The 22,362-nt window shown below is 40.0% G+C and overlaps 1 protein-coding gene across 1 annotated transcript in view; it reads left to right on the forward strand.

Moving 5' to 3' along the window:
• Window positions 1-22,362, forward strand: part of ZSWIM5 (zinc finger SWIM-type containing 5) — a 198,586-nt gene that overhangs the window by 149,061 nt on the left and 27,163 nt on the right. The window contains exons 5-8 of the mRNA XM_026498229.4: window positions 11,493-11,672; window positions 18,047-18,223; window positions 21,162-21,308; window positions 21,816-21,953. Coding sequence (XP_026354014.2) covers window positions 11,493-11,672; window positions 18,047-18,223; window positions 21,162-21,308; window positions 21,816-21,953 — 642 coding nt within the window. The remainder of the gene's footprint in view (window positions 1-11,492; window positions 11,673-18,046; window positions 18,224-21,161; window positions 21,309-21,815; window positions 21,954-22,362) is intronic.

Here is a 22,362-nt window from a genome sequence, read left to right on the forward strand (position 1 = left end):
ATGCAAGGTTTGGAGACATAAATTGGGGGAGAGAAGGGCTACAGTGCTGTGGTGGGGAGGGAGCCTTTTCAGGGAGAGAGGGTGTGAGTGGGAGAGAGACCAATGAGTCAGGTTACCTCAAGACAGCAAGATGCCATGGTGTGGGGATCCCCTGGGTTGCACTGGGAGAGAACGTTCCCCTTCCTGGAGTACGTTTGGAAGAGGGTATATTGCCTCTCCAAGGACAAAAGACCCACCAGGCACCACTGAGTGGCTGTTTAACAACAGCAGGGGACAGACACAGGCGCAGAGAGCAGCTAACCTGGTCGCAGCTTTTGGCAGTGCTTCACTATAGATTCCAGGCACCTGCACAGCCATGGGACTGCTTTTCTGGGACAGAACACTGCTGGCCACAGTGCTGTGAGGCTCTCCTCCGAGGGAGGGGAGCACTCCGCACCTTGCCAAGTCCTTTAAGATCTGGAGTTTTGAATCCCAGCCTCCAGCCAGAGATAAAACACAGGAGAACTGTGGTGCTGGGAGTTCCAGTAGCTCCAGGCAGACAGGTTGAGGGCAGGGATCTGACAAAAGCCTGGGACACAGGAGGGGAGATTGTTACTTTTCTGTGAGGGCCTCCTGAACTGTGGTGGCCTCAAGTTCCACTCGCTGGGGGACAAGAGGGCGGGGTGACACCATCTTCCACCCCCACTTCCAGCCCCCTCCCACCAGCTCAGTCAGACTTCAGAGAGAAACACAGAGCCCCCAGGGGAGGCTGGAGTTGCTTTCACAAAACCCCTCTACCCTGCGCCTGGCAGGGGCATCTTTACTAGGGTGGGTCTGACCGTCACCCAGCACAGTGGGTCTCTCCCCCAGAGGACCAACACAGGCCCTCTGCATGTACCAAGTCTGTTGACCATAGAGTGCTCCAAAGCGTCCCCTTCAGTTCTGGTAGAAATAGGACAAGGCTTTTTATTTATTTATTTTTTCCTTTTGGAATCAGGCTTATAGTTTTTTTGTTCATTTGTTAGTTGGTTTGTTTCTTTTTCTCATTTTTTGGATCAGGCTTTTTTTTTTTTTTTTTTAAGAGAAGGGGAGGGAGGAAAGAGGGAGAGGGAGAGAGAGAATCCTAAGCAGGTTCTATGCACAGCACCTAGCCCAACACTGGGCTTGAGCTCACGATCCTGAGATCTCGACTTGAGCCAAAATCAAGAACCCAGTGCTTAACTGACTGAGCCATGCAGGCGCCCTGAGCCACCCAGGCACCCCTCCTTCTTTCTTTCTTTTTCTTTGGAATCAGGCTTAGAGTTTTTTGTTTATCTCTTTATTTGCTTTTTTGTCCCTTTTCCTTTTCTCTTTTCTTGGATCAGGCTTTTTTTTTTTTTTCAAAACATACCTAATTAAAGCATACCTAAAATTAAAGCATACCTAATTAAAGGTCCAGACACTCCCCACTGCAAGCAAGGAGGAACTCTGCAGAGGACTGGCCTGTGGGAAAGAGTAAGCAAAACACAACAGCAGAATGCTCACAGCATACACCAGAAACACTTCCAGAATGCCAGGCCCTGGACAGTGTATAACCCCTTAATACTCTCACTCTTAATATAGTATTTCTCCCAGGAGCAGACACATAACAAGCTTTCATAACACACAAAAGACAGACACCTAGGGGCGCCTGGGTGGCACAGCGGTTAAGCGGCTGCCTTCGGCTCAGGGCGTGATCCCGGCGTTATGGGATCGAGCCCCACATCAGGTTCCTCCGCTATGAGCCTGCTTCTTCCTCTCCCACTCCCCCTGCTTGTGTTCCCTCTCTCGCTGGCTGTCTCTATCTCTGTCAAATAAATAAATAAAATCTTAAAAAAAAAAAAAAGTTTAAAAAAAAAAAAAAGACAGACACCTAGACATGACAAGATAGAGGAATTCTCCCCAAAAGAAAGATCAAGAAGAGATAGGCTGGTGATGGGTATTAAGGAGGGCACATATTGCGTGGTGCACTGGGTGTTATACACAAGTAATGAATCATGGAACTTTATATCAGAAACTAGGGATGTACTGTATGGTGACTAACATAATAAAAAAATATTATTATTAAAAAAAAAGATCAAGAAGAAATCACAGCCAGGGATTTGCTCATAACAGATATAAGCAATATATCTGAACAAGAATTTAGAACAACAGTTATGAGAATACTAGCTGGGATTGAAAGAACCATAGAAAACACCAGAGAAACCATTGCTTCAGAGATAAAAGACTTAAAAACTAGTCAGGCCAAAATAAAAAATGCTATAACTGAGATGCAAAGCTGACTAGATGTAAAAGACAAAACTATGGAAAATAATGAAACTGAAAGGAGGAGGGAAAGAAACCTATTTGAGCACAAATATAGACTTAGGGAATTCAGTGATTCCACAAAGCACAATAATATCCATATCATAGAAGTCCCAGAAGACAAAGAGCAGGAAAGGGGGCAGAAGATTTATTTGAACAAATTATAGCTGAGAACTTCCCTAATCTGGGAAGGAAACAGGCATTCAAGGCCAAGAGGCACAGAGAACTCCCCTCAAGATCAACAAAAATAGCTTAACACCAAGACATATCAGAGTGAAACTTGTGAAATACAAAGATAAAGAGAATTCTGAAAGCTGGTAGGGACAAAAAGTCCCTAACCTACAAGGGTAGACACAAAAGGCTGGCAGCAGACCTGCCCACATGAACTTGGCAGGCCAGAAAAGAGTGGCATGTTATATTCAACAGGCTAAGTGGGAAAAATATGCAGCCAAGAATACTTTATTCAGCAAGGCTGTCATTCAGAATAGGAGAGAGAAAGGATTTCCAAGACAATCAAAAACTAAAGGAGTTCATGAACACTGAATCAGCTCTGCAAGAAATATTAAAGGGGCTTCCCTTTGAACAGGAAAGAGAAACCAAAAGCAAAAAAGACTAAAAAGGAACAATCTATAGGAACAGTGGCTTTACAGGTAATACAATGGCACTAAATTCATATCTATCAATAATTACTGTCAAGGTAAATGGACTTAATGCTTCAATCAAAACACATACAGTATCAGAGTGGATTAAAAAACAACAACAACCAAGACCCATTGATATGCTGCTTATAGGAGACTCATTTTAGACTCAAAGACACTCTAAATTGAAAGTGAGTTGGTAAAGAACAATCTGTCATGCTAATGGTCATCAAAAGAAATTTAGAGTAGACATCCTTATATTAGACAAATTAGATTTTATAACAGAGACTGTAATAAGAGATGGAGAAGGGAACTATGTCATAATAAAGGGGCCTATCCAACAAGAAGATCTAACAATTATAAATATTTATGCCTCCAACTTGGGAGCAAAATATATAAATCAATAATAACAAATTTAAAGAAACTCATTGATAATAATACAACAATTGGGACGCCTGGGTGGCTCAGTCATGTAAGCATCTGCCTTTGGCTCAGGTCATGATCCCAGGTTCCTGGGATCAAGTCTTGCATCAGGCTCTTTGCTTGGCGCAGAGCCTGCTTCTCTTTCTGCCTGCTGCTCCCCCTGCTTGTGCTCTCTCTTTCTGACAAATAAATAAAATCTTTAAAAAAATGTTTTTTAAAGATAATAATACAATAATTGTAGGGACTTTATTACCCCACTCACAGCAGAATACACATTCTTTTCAAATGCACATGGAACATTCTACAGAATAGATCACATACTGGGTCACAAATCAGGCCTCAACTGGTACAAAAAGATTGAGATCATACCATGCATATTTTCAGACCACAACACTATGAAACTTGAAGTCAATCACAAGAAAAAATTTGGAAAGATCACAAAATACATGGAGGTTAACGAATGTCCTACTAAAGAATGAATGGATTAACCAGGAAATTAAAGACATTAAAAAATACATGGAAGCAAATGAAAATGAAAATATAACAAGTCCAAAACCTTTGGGATGCAGCAAAGGCTGTCCTAAGAGGGACGTATATAGCAATACAGGCCTTCCTCAAGAAGCAAGAAAAATCTCCAAATACACAACCTTACACTTAAAGGAGCTGGAAAAAGAACAGCAAATAAAGCCTAAAGCCAGCAGAAGAAGGGAAATAATTAAGAGAGCAGAATTCAATAATATAGAAATAAAAAAAAGAACATATCAACAAGAGCGGTTCTTTGAAAGAATTAACAAGATTGATAAACCCCTAGCCAAACTTATAAAAACGAAAAGAAAAAGGGCCCACATAAGATCATGAATGAAAGAGAAGAGATCACAATCAACACTGCAGAAGTACAAACAACTATAAGAGAATATTATGAACAATTATATACCAACAAATTAGGCAATCTGGAAGAAATGGATAAATTCCTGGAAACATTTTATCCAAAAATGGACAAAAAACTGAAACAGGAAGAAAGAGAAAATCTGAACAGACCCATAACCAGCAAAGAAATTGAATCAGTAATCAAAAACCTCCCAACAAACAAGAGTCCAGGGCTGGATGGGTTCCCAGGGGAATTCTACCAAACATTTAAAGAAGTAATACCTATTCTTTTGAAACTGTTCCCCACAATAGAAATGGAACAAAAACTCCCAGATTCATTCTATGAGGCCAGCATTACCTTGATTCCAAAACCAGACAAAAACCCCACTAAAAGGAAGAATTACAGACCAATATCCTTGATGAACATGGATGCAAAAATTCTCAACAAGATACTAGCTAGTTGAATCCAACAGAACATTAAAAGGATTATTCACCACGATCAAGTGGGATTTATTCCTGGGCTGTGGGGTGGTTCAACACCCACAAATCAATCAAGGTATGATACACCACGTTAATCAAAGAAAGGATAAGAACAATATGGTCCTCTCAGTAGATGCAGAAAAAGCATTTGACAAACTACAACATCCTTTCTTGATAAAAAAAAAAAAACCCTCAAGAAAGTAGGGATAGAGGGAACATACCTCAACATCATAAAGGCCATGTACGGAAGACCCACAGCTAATACCGTCCTCAATGGGGAAAAACGGAGAGCTTTTCGCTTAAGGTCAGAACCACGACAGAGATGTCTACTCTCACCACTGTCGTTCAACATAGTACTGGAAGTCCTAGCCTCCACAATCAGACAACAAAAAGAAAGAAAAGGCACGCAGATCAGTAAGAAGGAAGTCAAACTTTCACTATTTGCAGATGACATAATACTCTATGTAGAAACCCCCAAAGACTCCACCAAAAAATTGCTAGAAAGGATACAGGAATTCAGCAAAGTTGCAGGATATAAAATCAATGTACAGAAACCTGTTGCATTTCTAGTTGGTACAGCCACTCTGGAAAACAGTGTGGAGGTCCCTTAAAAAGTTAAAAATTGAGCTACCCTATGATCCAGCCATTGCACTGCTGGGTGTTTACCCCAAAGATACAGACGTAGTGAAGAGAAGGGCCATATGCACCCCAATGTTCATAGCAGCAATGTCCACAATAGCTAAATCGTGGAAGGAGCCGAGATGCCCTTCAACAGATGACTGGATTAAGAAGTTGTGGTCCATATATACAATGGAATATTACTCAGCTATCAGAAAGAACGAATTCTCAACATTTGCTGCAACGTGGACGGCACCAGAGGAGATAATGCTAAGTGAAATAAGTCAAGCAGAGAAAGACAACTATCATATGGTTTCTCCCATCTATGGAACATAAGAACTAGGAAGATCGGTAGGAGAAGAAAGGGATAAAGAAAGGGGCGGTAATCAGAAGGGGGAATGAAACATGAGAGACTGTGGACTATGAGAAACAGACTGAGGGCCTCAGAGGGGAGGGGGGTGGGGGAATGGGATAGACCGGTGATGGGTAGTAAGGAGGGCACATATTGCATGGTGCACTGGGTGTTATACGCAACTAATGAATCATTGAGCTTTACATCGGAAACCGGGGATGTACTGTATGGTGACTAACATAATATAATAAAAAATCATATATATTTTTTAAAAAATCATTAAAATTAATTAATTAATTAAAATAACTAAGAAAAGAACAATGAAAAAAGAAAAAAAAGTGTTGAATTCTCCAACTAAAAAAAAAAAAAGAAAAAAAGAAACCTGTTGCATTTCTGTACACACATAATAAAGCAGCAGAAGGAGAAATGAAGGAATCGATCCCATTTACAGTTGCACCAAAACCCATAAGATACCCAGGAGTAAACCTAATCAAAGAGGTAAAAGATCTATACTCTGAAAACTATAGAACACTTATGAAAGCAGTTGGAGAAGACTCAAAGAAATGGAAAAACATTCCATGCTCATGGATTGTAATAACAAACATTGTTAAAATGTCTATACTGTCCAAAGCAATCAACATATTCAATGCAATCGCTATGAAAATACCACCAGCATTTTTCACAGACCTAAAGCAAATAATTCTAAAATTTGTATGGAACCAGAAATGACCCAAATAGCCAAAGTAGTGTTGAAAAAGAGAACCAAAGCCGGAGGCATCAGAATTCCAGACTTCAAGCTGTATTACAAAGCTGTAATCATCAAGACAGTAGGCTGCTGGCACAAAAACAGACACATAGATCAATGGAACAGAACAAGAGAACCCAGAAATGGACTCTCAACTCTATGGTCAACTGATTCTTGACAAAGCAGGAAAGAATATCCAATGGAAAAAAAAAGACAGTCTCTTCAAAAAATGGTGTTGGGAAAGCTGGATAGCAACATGCAGAAGAATGAAACTGAACCATCTTCTTACTCCATACACAAAAATAAGTTCAAAATGGATGAAAGACCTAAACGTGAGACAGGAAACCATCAAAATCCTAGAGGAGAACACAGGCAGCAGCCTCTTTGACCTCGACTACAGCAGCTTCTTACTAGACACATCTCCAGAGGCAAGGGAAACAAAAGCAAAAATGAGCTATTGGGACTTGATCAAGCTAAAAAGCTTCTGCATAGTGAAGCAAGTAATCAACAAAACTAAAAAGCAAGTGACAGAATAGGAAAAGATATTCGCAAATGACAGATAAAAGGCTGGTATCCAAAATCTATAAAGAACTTATCAAAAACTCAAGACCTAAAAAATAAATAATTCATTAAGAAATGGGCAGAAGACATGAACAGACATTTCTCCAAAGAAGACATGCAAATGGCTAACAGACACATGAAAAGATGCTCAACATCACTCATCATCAGGGAAATACAAATCAACACTACAATGAGATATCACCTCATACCAGTCAGAATGGCTAAAATTAACATCACAGGAAACAGAGATATTGGTGAGGATGCAGAGAAAGGGGACTGTTGGTGGGAATGCAAGCTGATGCAGCCACTCTGGAAAATAGTATGGAGGTGCCTCAAAAAGTTAAAGATAGAACTACAGTAGGACCAGCAATTGCAAAACTAAGTATTTATCCAAAGGATACAAACCTACTGATTTGAAGGGGCACATGTACCCCAGTGTTTATAGCAGCACTATCTGGAAAGAACCCAGATGTCCATCAGCAGATAAATGGATAAAGAAGATGTGGTATATAATATATACAATGGAATAATACTCAGCCATCAAAAAGAATGAAATCTTGCCATTTGCAACGACATGAATGGAGCTAGAGTGTGTTATGCTAAGTGAAATAAGTCAGTCAGAGAAAGACAAATACCTTATGATTTTACTCATATGTGGAATTTAAGAAACAAAACAGATGAACACAGGGGAAGGGAGAGAAAAATAAGATAAAAACTGAGATGGAGGTAAACCATAAGAGGCTCTTAACTATAGAAAACAAACTGAGGGTTACTGGAGGGGAGATGGGTGGAGGGGATGGGCTAAATGGATGATGGGCATTAAGGAGGGCACATGTTGTAATGAGCACTGGATGTTCTTTGTAAGTGATGAATATATAAATTTCTACTCCTGAAACAAAAAAGAAAGAAAAGAAAGAAAAAAGGAAAGAAATTAATTTTTAAAATCTAATCTGCTTGGGTACCTGGCTGGCTCAGTCAGTAGAGCGTGTGACTTTTAGTCTCAGGGTTGTATGTTTGCACCTCACATTAGGTGTATAGATTACTAAAAATAAATAAATACATAAATAAACTTTAAAAATCTAATTTGCTTAACACTCAGTAGGCCTTCTCAAATGGGAAACTTACATCTTTTAATTTGAGATATTTTCTTGAACTTTTTTTTTCATTTCCTCACCTTTATTTTCTTTTTGTCTGGAACCACTTCTGTTATTTGGATATTAGCTTCTAGGTTTCTATGTAACAGACTTAGAGGACAAACAGTCTAGATCAGGGATAAGAAAATAGAGGGCTTCAAAGGGATGTCTCCAAGAAGATAGTAAAATTCCTAGATTATTTCATGTGACTGAACATACTAAATGGAGGTTGATTCTCTAATTTTATTATTTTTTTCTCTCATTGTTTTCCTGTGTTTTTGTCTTTCGTCTTCCAGGTTTCTTCAGTTTTATCTTTCAACCATCTTTATTAATTTTTAAAAAGATTTTATTTATTTATTTAAGACACAGTGAGAGGGATAAAGAGAACATGGCAGGGGGAAGGGACAGAAGGAGAGGGAGAAGCAGACTCCCCACTGATCAGAGAGCCTGATGCAGGGCTAGATCCCAGGACCCTGGGATCACAGGCTGAGCTGAAGGCAGACACTTAACCAACTGAGCTACCCAGGTGCCCCATCAATCATCGGATTAATTTTTAATCAATTTTTATCATCATATTTTTAATTTCCAAGAGCCCATTTTTGTTGTTTCATCCTGCACTATTTTCGTAGATGCAGTATCTTCTCGCTTTGAGAATATCAATTGCAAAGGTTTTTTTTCTTTTTCTGTCATCTCTGCCTTTTTTTGTATTTCCTCCAAATTTTTCTTTCTGTTTTCTTTGTTCTCTGTCCTTTATGTAAGATGCTTTCCTCGTATATCTAGTGTTTCTTAGTTGCCCATTCCTATTTCAGAGTAACACTTAAGAGCTAAAAGGAAGCTGTGTGTGTGTGTGTGTGTGTGTGTGTGTGTGTGTGTGTGTGTCCTTGTTAATTAGTCAGTTTAACTGAGGATCTGGCTGGGCTTTTTCAGTGGAGAGCCACAACTACGTTATCTGCCATGTTTTTCCCCCTTGGGCTGATTTCCAGAGATGAATCCTCCAGTCTCTTGTCTCTGAGTTATAAATCTGTCACAGTCTTCTTAGAACCAAGTGGGGAAAGAGGGTTGGGTTAGGGTGTATCCATTTGTTCAATATGCATATCTTCCCTAATCTCTCAGTTTTTATTAGTATGGATACCCCACTGTTGGCTGTGCATAATATTTCCAATCCAGAGCCTGTCTGAATCAACCTTCCCAGTGAGTAAAGCTCTGGTCTTCTTCCAGTAGAGGGAAGGAGCAGGCACTCAGCTACCCTGAATAGAGGGGGAACTCTGCAAGCCTGAGACCTTTGACAAACTTCTAAGGAGTTTTACTAATTTCAGCCCCACCTTCAGCAGGGTTCTGCAGCATGAATCAGTTTTGCTTCTGGGCTTTCCTAACTGCTGGTAGAGGTTTCAGCTTTGTTCTGCTAAGTCAGCTATCACTCATCCACACGCTTTCCAGATTCTAAAATTTTGTGGCTGTTCTCTTTTATCTCTCCTATTCTCTGTGTCTGTGTGAGTTTATGCCTTTTTTTATCCTTTTATTTTCATTTTAGTGAGGTTTCAGAAGGAAGTAGTGATTAGCTACCTTTAACCAGAATTAACTCATGTTTATTCTTCAAATTCAAATGTTTCCTTTCTATAACTTCTCCTGACCCCGCATGCAGAATTCATTGCTCCATTATGTATAGTCTCATAGGATTTTATGTATGTCTATGATAGCATTTGCCATTCTTTATTTTAATTATTACTTGGGTGAATCCTAACTATAATTCTCCTGAGAGTCATCATAATATAATGCTATTTTATTACATAGTTTTATAGTTTATATTTCATGGTAGATTTTTAAAACTGAGCCAATAGGAATGAATTTTCACCATCTTCAGGCAGTATCTGAAATTGAGGCTAAAAAATGGCCTTTAAGACATTCCTATTTGAGTTTAAGGGGCCTTGAAATAGTGTTTCTAAGTACCTCTGTCCAAAGATGTAGCATCATCCCAAAGGATTTTTAATTTAAGATACTCTGCAGCCAGGCTTATTGCTGATTTGAGGTTGAGAATATATCTGGCTCAGCTACATAGCCAACCTTGAAAAAAAGAGGCAGCTTTGCTTTAAAAAAAGGGTAAGATGGTAAGAGAAACAGCCATTGGTTATATGGAATATGTGATACTCTGCTACATTGACAGAGAAGATCCAAGAATGTGATAGTTTTAAGGCATCATGGTTGATCAGCAGCATCAAAATCCAGGCTGAAATAAACTATTTTTCTTGGAAAAAGGAAATACTAAAATTCTGTTATGTGCCAAGTAATATGCTGAGCCTTTTACAAATGTTATTTCATTTCATTCTCACAATATCCCTACAAAGTAGTCGTTTTTATGCTGTCAGTTTTACAGTTGTGGGATTTAAAGTTCAAAAACTCCAAGGTCAACTAATCAAAAATTGATACCTTTTCTGAGCACCTCCCTGCTGACCCCTGTCCTTCTGCTAAGTGCCCTTCCTATATGCTGCTATTGTACCCTGAACGTATCTTGTTTTTTAATATTTTATTTATTTATTTTAGAGAGAGAGTGAGAGAGAGAGAGAGCACAAGCCAGGGGGGAGAGGTGGAGGGAGGAGCAGACTCCCCACTGAGCAGGGAGCCCAACACGGGATTCAATCCTGGTACCCCGGGATCATGACCTGAGCCAAACGCAGATACTTAACTGACTGTGCCACCCAGGTGCCCCACCATGAACATATCTTTATCTTAACATTCATCTTGGGGCACCTGGGTGGCTCAGTCGGTTAAGTGTCTGCCTGTGGCTCAGGTCACTGTCCCAGGGTCCTGGGATCGAGCCCCACATTGGACTCCCTGCTCAGCCAGGAGTCTCCTTCTCCCTCTCCCTCTGCCACTTCCCCTACTTGTGTTCTCTCACTCTCTCTTTCTCATTCTATGTCAAATAAGTAATAAATAAAATCTTTAAAAAAAATAACACTCATCTTATTCAAAGGACATTATGTTTATGTATCTATCTCCCCAATTAGACAGCTCCTCAAGGGTTGGAACAATGTCTTATTCTCCAGTAGGAGAATAGGCCTTCAACATAGAAAGCTCTCAATGAATAATATGTTCGACTACAAATCTGAGCTCAGAATTCAAGCCCAAATCTGTTTCATTCATCATTACAGGCACACATCCAGATATCCAGATAATCACTGCATTAAGGAAGTTTTGGGGAGGAAAAATAAGCCATTTCTGAAAACTTTAGCAGATTTGATATTTTATATTGAGAAAAGCTGATGTTTTGGGAACTTTTCCTACCAACCAAAAATGAAAGAAAAGAGTAGCCCGAAAAATCAAAGCTGACACATACATCAGAGGAAAGATATCAAGAATGTTGATTGCTTTATTTCCAGGGGCCTTATGGGTGTGCATCATTTTAAATCCGCATTGCAAACTGGAGGAAAAGTCCTGTTGGCTACAGCAGCTGCAGAAGTGGAGTGACCTGGATGTCTGTCCCCTGGAGGATGGGAACTATGGGCATGAGCTGCCCAACATCACCAATGCACTTCCCCAGAATGCCAGTCACAGCCCAGGTGAGCCATATAGCCTTCTAGGGTCTTTGTGCCTGGAACTCCAAAAAGTGGAAGGGTGAAGCTCTAGAACAAAGGTGGCCAGACAGTTGGCTATCAGTATTGTCATCCTCAATTATAAAAGCCTGTCCTTTTGTTTATCTTGAATTGCCATGCCTTAAATAAGGGTAAGCTTTTTATCTTTGACACTGGGGATTCTGTGTCTTTTTCCATATCTAGTGTGTCCTTACAGTGCCCACCATAAATTCCTGGAGCCTTCTGCATGAATCCTCTTTACCTTTCAAGTTCTTCATGACTAATGGATCTTTGCCTCAGTTGGGGTTGGTTTTAGCTTACAAGGCCTACCTCAAGGGAAGGATGGAAGGCCTGCAAAAAACAGCATTTATTTCTTTCTTTATTTACTTATTTGTTTTTAAAAACAGCTTTTAAAAATGCCTTGATAATTGCTTTTCTTACTTTTCTCTGTTTTCCTCAAATTTTTTATACTTTGGATTTTATATATTTATATACTTTGGATTATATATATTTTATATATTTTGGATTAGCTTCCCAAATTACGGCTAGGACTCTTGTCCCATTTTAAGACAAATCTAGTACAGTGATACTGTACCCTCTGCCTTGTGAGCCCTTGGCCTGCAGATATCACGGAGCATCAGCATTCACGTCAGTTTTAATTCATCTAACTCAAGCTGTTTGCTCTTGGCAACTGACTGCTCTTTATCCCATTGGGAACCTGTATTGGTAGGAGATTTTTTTTCAGACATTGATTTTACAGGTGGTCCCTTCTATTTTAAGTGATAAATCAGGTATTTTTAAGCTCAAGGAGAAAATCATTTAAATTATTGTTTTGGCCAGGTCTTCTTCTACTGTACCATAACTGATTATCAGTATATTTAAAGCAGCTAAGGTAACAGGAGTTTGAAAAGGCTACAGTTTTGCCACTTCTTTAAGCTGCCCGTTACTGGCACCCATCTAACCTCCACAACACACCATCCCTTTAGTACTGGTTTTGGATTGATGTAGAGAGTCAAGTGCATATAAAGACGTGTCTCCAGTCTGGCAGTTTCTTCCTTATCATGGTGGTTACTTGTTGTTACTGGTTCTCATTTGAGGATGTTGCTTCTCCTGCAGTCTTCTCAAGTTGTGGCTGATTCAGCTCCCACATCTCTATACCTAATGGAGTAATAGGCATCCCACTTGTTCTTCATTGCCTTTTCTATATCATTGTCCTTTCTTCCTTCCTAAAATACTGTCTGCTACCCTTCTGGTTTTGGTCATTTGTAGACCTCTGGGTCAGTGCCCCTCATTCCTTGAAGATTTTTGGCTGTTGGCTCAGTAACACTGCTTTCTGTCACTGCTTCTATCATAATTCTTGACAATTTCAGAAGCCACACAGATGATCCTTCCGACATCCTAGCCTCTCAGTTCTTTGACTTCCTCTCTTTAATAGTCTCATCTTCCCACGTAATTGAGCCATACAATCCCAAGATCATACCCTAAACCTTGTCATTGCCAATAACTATACCTTCTTCCTAATCTCAGTTTCAGGCAGCTCTAAATACCATCATTGGTCTTGCTAACTTATTTTCTTTAGTATCCTGATTCCAATAATTGTTTGACCTACTGGGACTTTGGATCCTACCAATTTTTCATGCTCCTGGTAGCCTGTTTTCCTCATCTTCATTAGATTCCTTGGTGAGTCATTATAATCACTCCCTCGCATACACACTCAACCTCCTCTTTCCCTTTACTTCATGCAGATAGCAAAACACTAACCTTAGTAGTTCAGTCTCGCTCTCTAATTCCTCAGTGTTCATGCCCACACAGCTGAACATGGTGAAAAGAAACACAAGCATGGTAACTGGTCTTACTTTATGACCACTGATTTCAAATGGGTCCATAGTATTGTCCAGACATCCACCACATTTCCCTAATCCTTAAATGCCTTCTTTCACTCTTCTAAATTACTATTTCTTATGTCTTCCTGAAAACTTCTATTTCCTCCCCTTCCTCACTTCCAGCTGATAACCTTGCTTCCTATTCACTGAGAATATAGAAGCCATCACAAGAGAATTTCCAAGACACTCACTACATCTGCCTCTGTGCCCATCCAGTATTCCTCTTCCCCTGTTTTTATTTTTGCTTCTAAGCCCAAGCCCACTACCTGTTCTCAAGATCTTATTCCTTTTCTTTTATCCAGGACATCACTCCAGGAATTATCTTCTCTCTCTCCTGCTTCACAAATTTTCGTGAGTTATTCCTGAGTATACAAGTACATTGCTTTCTCTCTCAACACAAAACAAAACAGACACACTCATGTTGTTCCCATATGCCTCTCTGGCTACCACCCTGTTTCCTGAGGTAATAGAAGTAAGTGTGGATTAAGAAAAGTAATTTAAAAGTATATTACATATTTATCATCTCTACTTCAGCTCATATTCTCTGTTGAACTCACTCTGGTCAACTTTCATCCCTCCACTATTGAAACTGCTCTTGTATGGGTCACTGATGCTAAACATGGCCAAATCTAGTGACTGATTTTCAGTCATAATCTTTTTTTTTTTTAAGATTTTATTTATTTATTTGACAGAGAGAGAGAGACAGCCAGCAAGAGAGGGAACACAAGCAGGGGGAGTGGGAGAGGAAGAAGCAGGCTCCCAGCGGAGCAGGGAGCCGGATGCGGGGCTGGATCCCAGCATCCTGGAATCACGCTCTGAGCCGAAGGCAGACGCTTAATGACTGAGCCACCCAGGCGCCCCTGTCAGTCATAATCTTAGTTGACCTATCAGTAGTATTTGTTACAATTATTTACTTTCTCCTTGAAACACTTTTTCATGTTATTTCCAAGACACTATTGGTTCTGCTCTTACTTCATTGGTTCCTCCTTCTCAGCGTCCTTTACTGTCTCCTCCCTACTTCCTAACCTAAAATGTTAAGAGTGCCTAGGGCTCAGTCATCAGACCACTTCCCTCTGTATACATACTCCCTTGGTAATTGCATTGATTTGATAATCATCTGTATACTAACTATTCCCAAATTTATATCACCTTGACCAGATTTTAACTTCCAACTCCAGACTTGTATGCTCAACTGCCTTTTCAATATCTCCACTTAGATTTCTTATCTATCAAGCCCCACCTAAACCTGCTCCTCCTGTAGTCTTCCCTATCTCCATGTATGGCAAGTTTGTTTTAAAAACCATGGAGTCATTCTTGATTCTTTTTCTCTCTCACTTAAGATCTAAACCATGAGCAAATCCTATTGGCTTTACCTTCAGAATGCATCCAGAATTCATATATTTTTTCTTTTTTTTCTAATTTTTATATAAATTCTACTTAGCTAACATACCGTACAATATTGGTTTCATGAGTAGAATTCAGGGGCGCCCGGGTGGCTCAGTCATTAAGCATCTGCCTTCGGCTCAGGGCGTGATCCCAGGGTCCTGAGATCAAGCCCCGCATCGGGCTCCCTGCTCTGCTGGGAGCCTGCTTCTTCCTCTCCCACTCCCCCTGCTTGTGTTCCCTCTCTCACTGGCTGTCTCTCTCTTTGTCAAATAAATAAATAAAATATTTTTTTTAAAAAAAGGAGTAGAATTCAGTGATTTTATCACTTACATACAACACCCAGTGCTCATCCCAACAAGTGCCCTCCTTAATACCCATCACCCTTCTAGCCCATCCTCCACCCCCTCCCTCCATCACCCCTCAGTTTGTTCTCTGTCTGTAAGAGTCTCTTTTAGTTTGTTTCCCTCTCTCTTTTTACTTTTTTCCCCTGCCTCCCATATGTTCATCTGTTTTGTTTCTTAAATTCCACATATGAGTAAAATCATATGGTATTTGTTTTTCTCTGACTGACTTATTTCACTTAGCATAATACCCTCTAGGTCCATCCACATCATTGCCAGTGGCAAGATTTCACTCTTTTTGATGGCTGAGTAATATTGCATTGTATATATAGAGAGCGTGCATCTTCTTTACCCATTCCTCAGTTGATGGACATTTGGGCTCTCCCCACAGTTTGGCTGTTGTGGATAGTGCTACTGTATATAAACATCGGGGTGCATGTGCCCTTCGTATCTGTATTTGTGTACCTTTGAGAAAATACCTACTAGTGCAATTGCTGGGTCATAGGGTAGTTCTATTTTTAACTTTTTGAGGAACCTCCAAACTGTTCTCCAGAGTGGCCACAGCAGTTTGCATTCCCACCAACAGTGCAAGAGGGTTCCCCTTCCTCTGATCCTTGCCAACATCTGTTGTTTCTTATGTTATTACTTTTAGCCATTTTGACAAGTGTGAGATGGTATCTCACTGTGGTTTTGATTTGTAGTTCCCTGATGATGAGTGATGTTGAGCATTTTTGCAGGTGTCTTTTAGCCATCTGGATGTCTTCTTTGGAAAAGTGTCTCTTCATGTCTTCTGTCCATCAGAATCCATATATTCTTACTACCTCTACTGCTTATTACTCTGGCCAACTTGCCATCATTTTCCACAAATTATTGCAGTGACCTCCTAACTGCCCCTCCTGCTCTGCCCTTCCACCTCATGGTCTGTTCTCAATACTGCTGCCAGTTATCCTTTTAAAAAGCAGGTCACATCATATACTTCAACAGCTCAAAGCCCTCCAGTGGCTTCTCATCTTTCACTCATGACCTGTGAGGTACTCAATGATCTGGCTTCCTAGTATCTCTCTGACCTCATCTCCTATGATTTTTCTGCTTGCTCATTCCATTCTAAGTACACTGGCCTCCTCACTACCCTCAAACACTCCAAATATGTACCCACCTCAGGATTTTAGCATTTGCTATTCCTTTTGCCTGGAATGCTCTTTTCCCTTAGTTATCTCTAAGGCTTGAAGTCTCTCTTCAAATGTTACCTTATTAGACACCATTCTATATAAAACAGTAACTCCCACCCAACACCAGGTTGCCTTTCTCCCTAATTTTGCTTTAGTCTTTTCTATAGCACTCATAACCATCTGATATATCTGGTATACTATGTATTTATTCAACTATCTCTGCCCATTTAAATGTAAAGTTCCATGAAGGCAGGGACTTTATATATCCTCAGCACCTAGAACAAGTACCTGCCATGTGTAGGCACTCATTATTTGCAGACTTGATGAATATTGGGAGCCTAATCCCCACTGTGGGCTGAGCAGACCCAAGATAGAGTCTCAGTTCAGCAAGAGAGGGGTTTAGACTACAGCCAGTAGGAGGGTACATTGTGCTTCTTCTGAGGGACAACATGAGAGAGAAAACATTTCAGTAGATACTGTCATGCTATTCTAATTTAATCCTGTAAGCCCATACTCTATGGAATATATCAAATTCTGAAAAGATTAACATATTCTAAGGATTTTTGCTCAATGAATGAATATGTTCATTTCTTTCATATTCATTCTGAATCTTCTGGCTTTCCCTCCCATTTTTTTTTGCACAGGCTCAGTGGATGTACATCTCATTTGGACATCTCTACAAACATCTGTATAGTACTTTATTCCTTGATCCCAAAATAGTTCCAATTGCCCTTAATCTGCAAACATTTGTATAGTACTTTAGTCCTTGATCCCAAAATAGTTCCAATTGCCCTTAACCTGGCAGAGTCAATTAAATAATCCTTTGGGTTTTTTTTTTTTTTTCAATTCCCTTAAATGTAATTTCCATGAATCCTTCTGTCTCTACAGTTTATAATAATGTATCTTTCATTTGATCTTCCTCCACACCACCCTTAAGAATTGAGCCTACTTTGTCTAAACTGTTTTGGTTTCCTTGCAGACCTTTTCCTGAAGAGAGATGGCATAGTAAGAGTCCATGTTAATTTAATTAATCTTTTGTCAGCAGCAGTTTTTCATATTAGAGAATAAGACTGTAAGCCTATAGATATCAGTGTGATAAAGGGACCAGAATACACAGGGCTTCTGCTCTTTTTCAGCTTTTAATATCAATTACATGAAGTCCTTAGTCTGATAAGGGGCATGCTGTAAATGAGACAGGTTATGGATTGGCCAGGGAAATTACCTATCTGCCTCTCTCTTTCTCTGACTTCTGTAGAAGCAGTTGGTATCCTCATAATTGAGCAGCTGACCACCACTGTCCCTCTTCTCTTTCATGTGGCTCTCAGTCCTAGGAGAAATTGGTCCTCTGTAGAAGTAGAAAGGCAGCCATAGGTCTCTGTAGAAAGGTTCTTGCCCCAGAGGGCACGGACACATTAAGGGCTATCCAATAAAGAGGCAGCACAACAAGCACCCAGACAGATGGCAGAGGGGCTGCTGTCACTAAGCACATACTGTTCCTCTCATCCTCCCACTCTGACAAAGACATAAGAGTTAGAGCTTCAGATTACCTGTCATTGAACTGCTGCATGTCTTTCTTTCCCCAGACTCCTTATCCAGACCAAGACGAACAGTGTTCACTAGAGCCATCGAGGGCCGTGAATTACATTGGCAGGACAGCCACTTACAGCGAATAATAAGCAGCGATATATATACTGCTCCTGCCTGCCAGCAGGAGAGTGAGAGACTACTGTTCAATTCCCAAGGCCAGCCACTGTGGCTTGGTAAGTGTACCTCTCCTCTACTCTAAGAATTTCAGAGCCCAGTCTTACCTTATGCCAGGCCAGAACTGCATAGGTGCTGGCAACACAACTACAATTTGGACAGATCTTTTGGGGCCTTAACTAGAGACTCAGGGTAGTTATGTGAAGCCTCAGCCATTTGCATGTGTACTTAGCTGAGGTATAATGACCTCAAACAGAGGAATTTGTATTGTTTCCTGAGTTTTAGGAGGGGAAAGGAGTTAATAATTCTCAAAAAGTACTAATAAAACCGTTAAACATCACTTCATAGGCTCTTAGTCAACAGTTGCTAGGCAACAGTATAATCTACTCTGAAATTAATATATTTTGCTAAAAAGGCACTAACTTTGAAACTTAAATTACCCTGTGCTAGTAGCTAGGACACCATCTGCATTTGTCACCAAGCTGTCTTTCTTTCCTCCTCTCCAGCTTCCCTTCCTTCCTTCATCATAAAGGAACAGAGCTATTCCATTGTGGGTTTAAACCTTCCACTGGTTGGCTTTCAATCTCTTCTTGACTTTATCACAGGATGCCCATTCTAAAACACACTTTTAAAAAATACTTATTTTCTGAGTCTTACAACAATGACAAACATTTTTATATCTTCTTGCAATTCCCTACCTCCATTCTTCACCCCATTTCTTTGTCTTTCTCAAGATCTTGATGAATATGCAGGGGCACCTGGGTAGCTCAGTTGGTTAAGTGTCTGCCTTCGGCTCAAGTCATGATCCCAGGGTCCTGGGATCGAGCCCCACATCAGGCTCCCTGCTCAGTGGGGAGACTGCTTCTCCCTCTCCTGCTCTCCCTTCTTGTGCTCTTGCATGTTCTCTCTCTCTGTCAAATAAATAAATAAAATCTTAAAAAAAAAAAAAAGATCTTGCAGAATATGCATATGGCCCTCTCTCTCTCTTTTAAAAGCCTTGGCCAAACTCACTCTGGGCCACTACCTGAAGTCTCCTTTGGTCATCTTTCCTCTTCTGTGATCCAACAATAGACAATATAAGTCTAACAAGTGTGTGAAAATATATACAACTTGTCAGCAAACAAAGGTGAAAATCAAAACAACACTGAATCACCATTTTTTGATTGTCAAATGGTCAGAGATTTTTAATGTGAAGATAATTAGATTATGGTATGGGAAAGGTTACATGGAGATAGTTATTCTCATTTACTACTGTTAGTAATGTAAATACTTCTAGCCTATCTGAAGGGTATTTCAATAATACTTATCAAAAACTGTTAAAAATACATTCATACCCATTGATCCAGGAATTCTACATCTAGGAATTTATCCTGAGCTATAATTAACTGAGAATATGTGTAAAGCTAGGGGGCTTACGATATAAAGAACGTACAGATGAGAAAAACTGGAAATAATCTAAATGTCCAACAATAGGGGATTGGTTGACTCAATGGATAATATACATATGTTCAGAAGAATGATATATCATCATTTTTAATGTTATAGAAGTATATTTAATGATACAGAAAAATTTTATTATGTTACTCAGAGGAAAAACCCAGTTACAAACAATAATTATAATATTATCCCATGGTGGCACCTGGGTGGCTCAGTTGGTTAAGCGTCTGACTCTCGATTTTGGCTCAGGTCATGATCTCAAGGTCATAAGATGGAGCCCTGTGTTGGGCTCCATGCTCAGAGGGGAGTCTGATTCTCTCCCTCTCTCTCTCTCTCTCTGCCTCTCCTTCTGCTCGCCCCTCATGTTCTCTCTCTGTAAAAAAAATAAATCTTTAAAAAATAATAATCATATCATCCCATGTATATATATACACACAATCACAATATATATACATAAACATACTTATGCATACATACACACAAAACTGGAAATAATGGTTATCTCTGATTTTTATTTTATATTTTGCTTATCTGTATTTTCAAATTTTCTGCAATTATTTCTGACTTTTAATGTTATCTTTAAAATAAATCAGAAAATGGGGGCACCTGGGTGGCTCAGTTGGTTAAGTGTCCAACTCTTGATCTCAGCTCAGGTCTTGATCTCAGGGTCATGAGTTTGAGCCCCACATTAAGCTGGGCATGGAGCCTATTTAAATTTTTTTAAAAATCACAAAATGAGCCATTAATCTCATTATAATCACTTGCCCATTTATAAGATGGTCCTCCATTATCCTCAAGTTAAATCCAGTCTCCTTAGTATGGCATCCTGGACTCTACATTTCCAGGCAGTCTCTGGTCACATAATTTAACTCTGCACAGAACTATTTGTTATACTCAGAAAATGCTTTATAGAACACTTTATGTTTTTATTTATATGCTTTTGCTTGTATGTCCTTTTTGCTAGGAATGCCTTTCCCTGTTTTTCTACCTATTTAAAATCTTGCTAGTTCTACAAAGTACAGCTCAAGTATAATTTTTGTCTGTAGATATTTGTCATGTCATACTTTTAACTGTTTTATAATGATCTATTTATGTATTTATGATCTATTTATGTATCATTTGTGAGGTCTTTGAGGGAAGTGACCATTTCTTATTCACCTTTGTATTTCCTTTGCCTGGCAAACAAGCTGGCATATAATAGGTTCTCAGGAAATGTAGGATTAATAAATGAATGAGGCCTTTTTCTTTAGGCAGTTAGTTGCTACCTCCACTAGGTTCCCATAGCACAAGTTCACAAAGAGGTACTACATTTTATTATCCTAGTTGTGTGTTCCTTTCTACACCATACCATTCTACAGAGGCTGTATGGTGGCTCTTTGAAGGTAGTGCCTGTGACTTATTCAACCGTATATCCTTAAAAGATAAAACATAAGTCTTGGTACACAGTAGATGTCAGTTGAATTTTAGGAACTGAGCAAAACACAAACTCCCTTTGTCAAGCATGAATTTTCCTGATTGGAAAATCTAACCCAACCAAAATATTTTCTTCTCATCTGGTAGAGCATGTGCCTACAGCCTGTGCTCGGGTCGATGCTCTGCGCTCTCATGGTTATCCAAAAGAGGCCCTCAGACTCACGGTGGCCATTATCAATACTCTGAGGTTGCAGCAGCAACGGCAGCTGGAAATCTACAAGCATCAGAAGAAAGGTATAGTGATAAGGAGCCATCTTAACTCCTTAGGCTGGGGCTGATGAGGATCTTTAGGGGCTATAAGGCTACTATTTAATTTTCATTAAGCTTCATGGAGTAGCAGGGGCTAGGGAATTTCAGGGCTTTCTACCTGCTGTGTGGAATGTCTCACTTTACCTCTTTGAATTCAGGGGTTTTTTAATCTGCATAATGGGAATAATAATGCTGGGCCACCTCCCTCACAGGCAGTTGGAAGGCCCATTAAGATCTGATATAAGAAGACCCTCTTTAAACTGTAAAACTATATTTACATATGTATGCTGTGAGGAAGAAGCCTAAATGCAGACCTCAAGACCTTATGGCTGATAAACTTGTGACCAGTCCTCTGAATCCAAGGCAAGACAATGAGGGAAGATTTTTTAAGTTGCAGGGCCAATGCCTGAAATAGACTAATGAGGAGACCCAGACAGGGACAAAGCAATGTGTCTCTATCACTTTCTAAAATTTGGATCTGTTTGTTTCCAGAACTGTTACAGAGAGGAAACACAACCATCACAAACCTGGAAGGCTGGGTGGGCCACCCCCTGGATCCCATTGGCTGCCTGTTTCTCACTTTGACTGAGGCCTGTCGTCTGAACGATGATGGCTATCTGGAAGTGTCAGGTATAGGGCTCAGCCTAAGGAGAGATAGAACTGTCTTTGGTAGCCCTCCCTTCCCTGCCAGACTCTGTTCTACATTTCCTGCAGCCTTTTTCCTCTTATCCAAATTGGGACCTGCCCTGAGAGGTTTCCTTGGGCTTCATCTCTTTCCCACTTTCCTTTCCCACCCTGTGGACTGGCCCTGTCCTATTCTCCCATTTTACCTTACCAGCCTTCCTTTGCTTTTCTCACTTCCATACCATGAATGCCTAAAGAGTGTAATCCAAAGGGAATAAGAAGAGCAACAGAGATTTCAGGAGGCAGAGGACAAATCTCAGAGCAGTCTTGAAGTGGAAAAGAACTTCCAACAAGAAGAATGTGTGTAACCCTTCCAATTGCATAATACTCTCAGGTTTCCTTTGAACTTTCTTCC

Source organism: Ursus arctos, unplaced genomic scaffold, assembly GCF_023065955.2.
Source record: "Ursus arctos isolate Adak ecotype North America unplaced genomic scaffold, UrsArc2.0 scaffold_12, whole genome shotgun sequence".
Taxonomy (NCBI): domain Eukaryota; kingdom Metazoa; phylum Chordata; class Mammalia; order Carnivora; family Ursidae; genus Ursus; species Ursus arctos.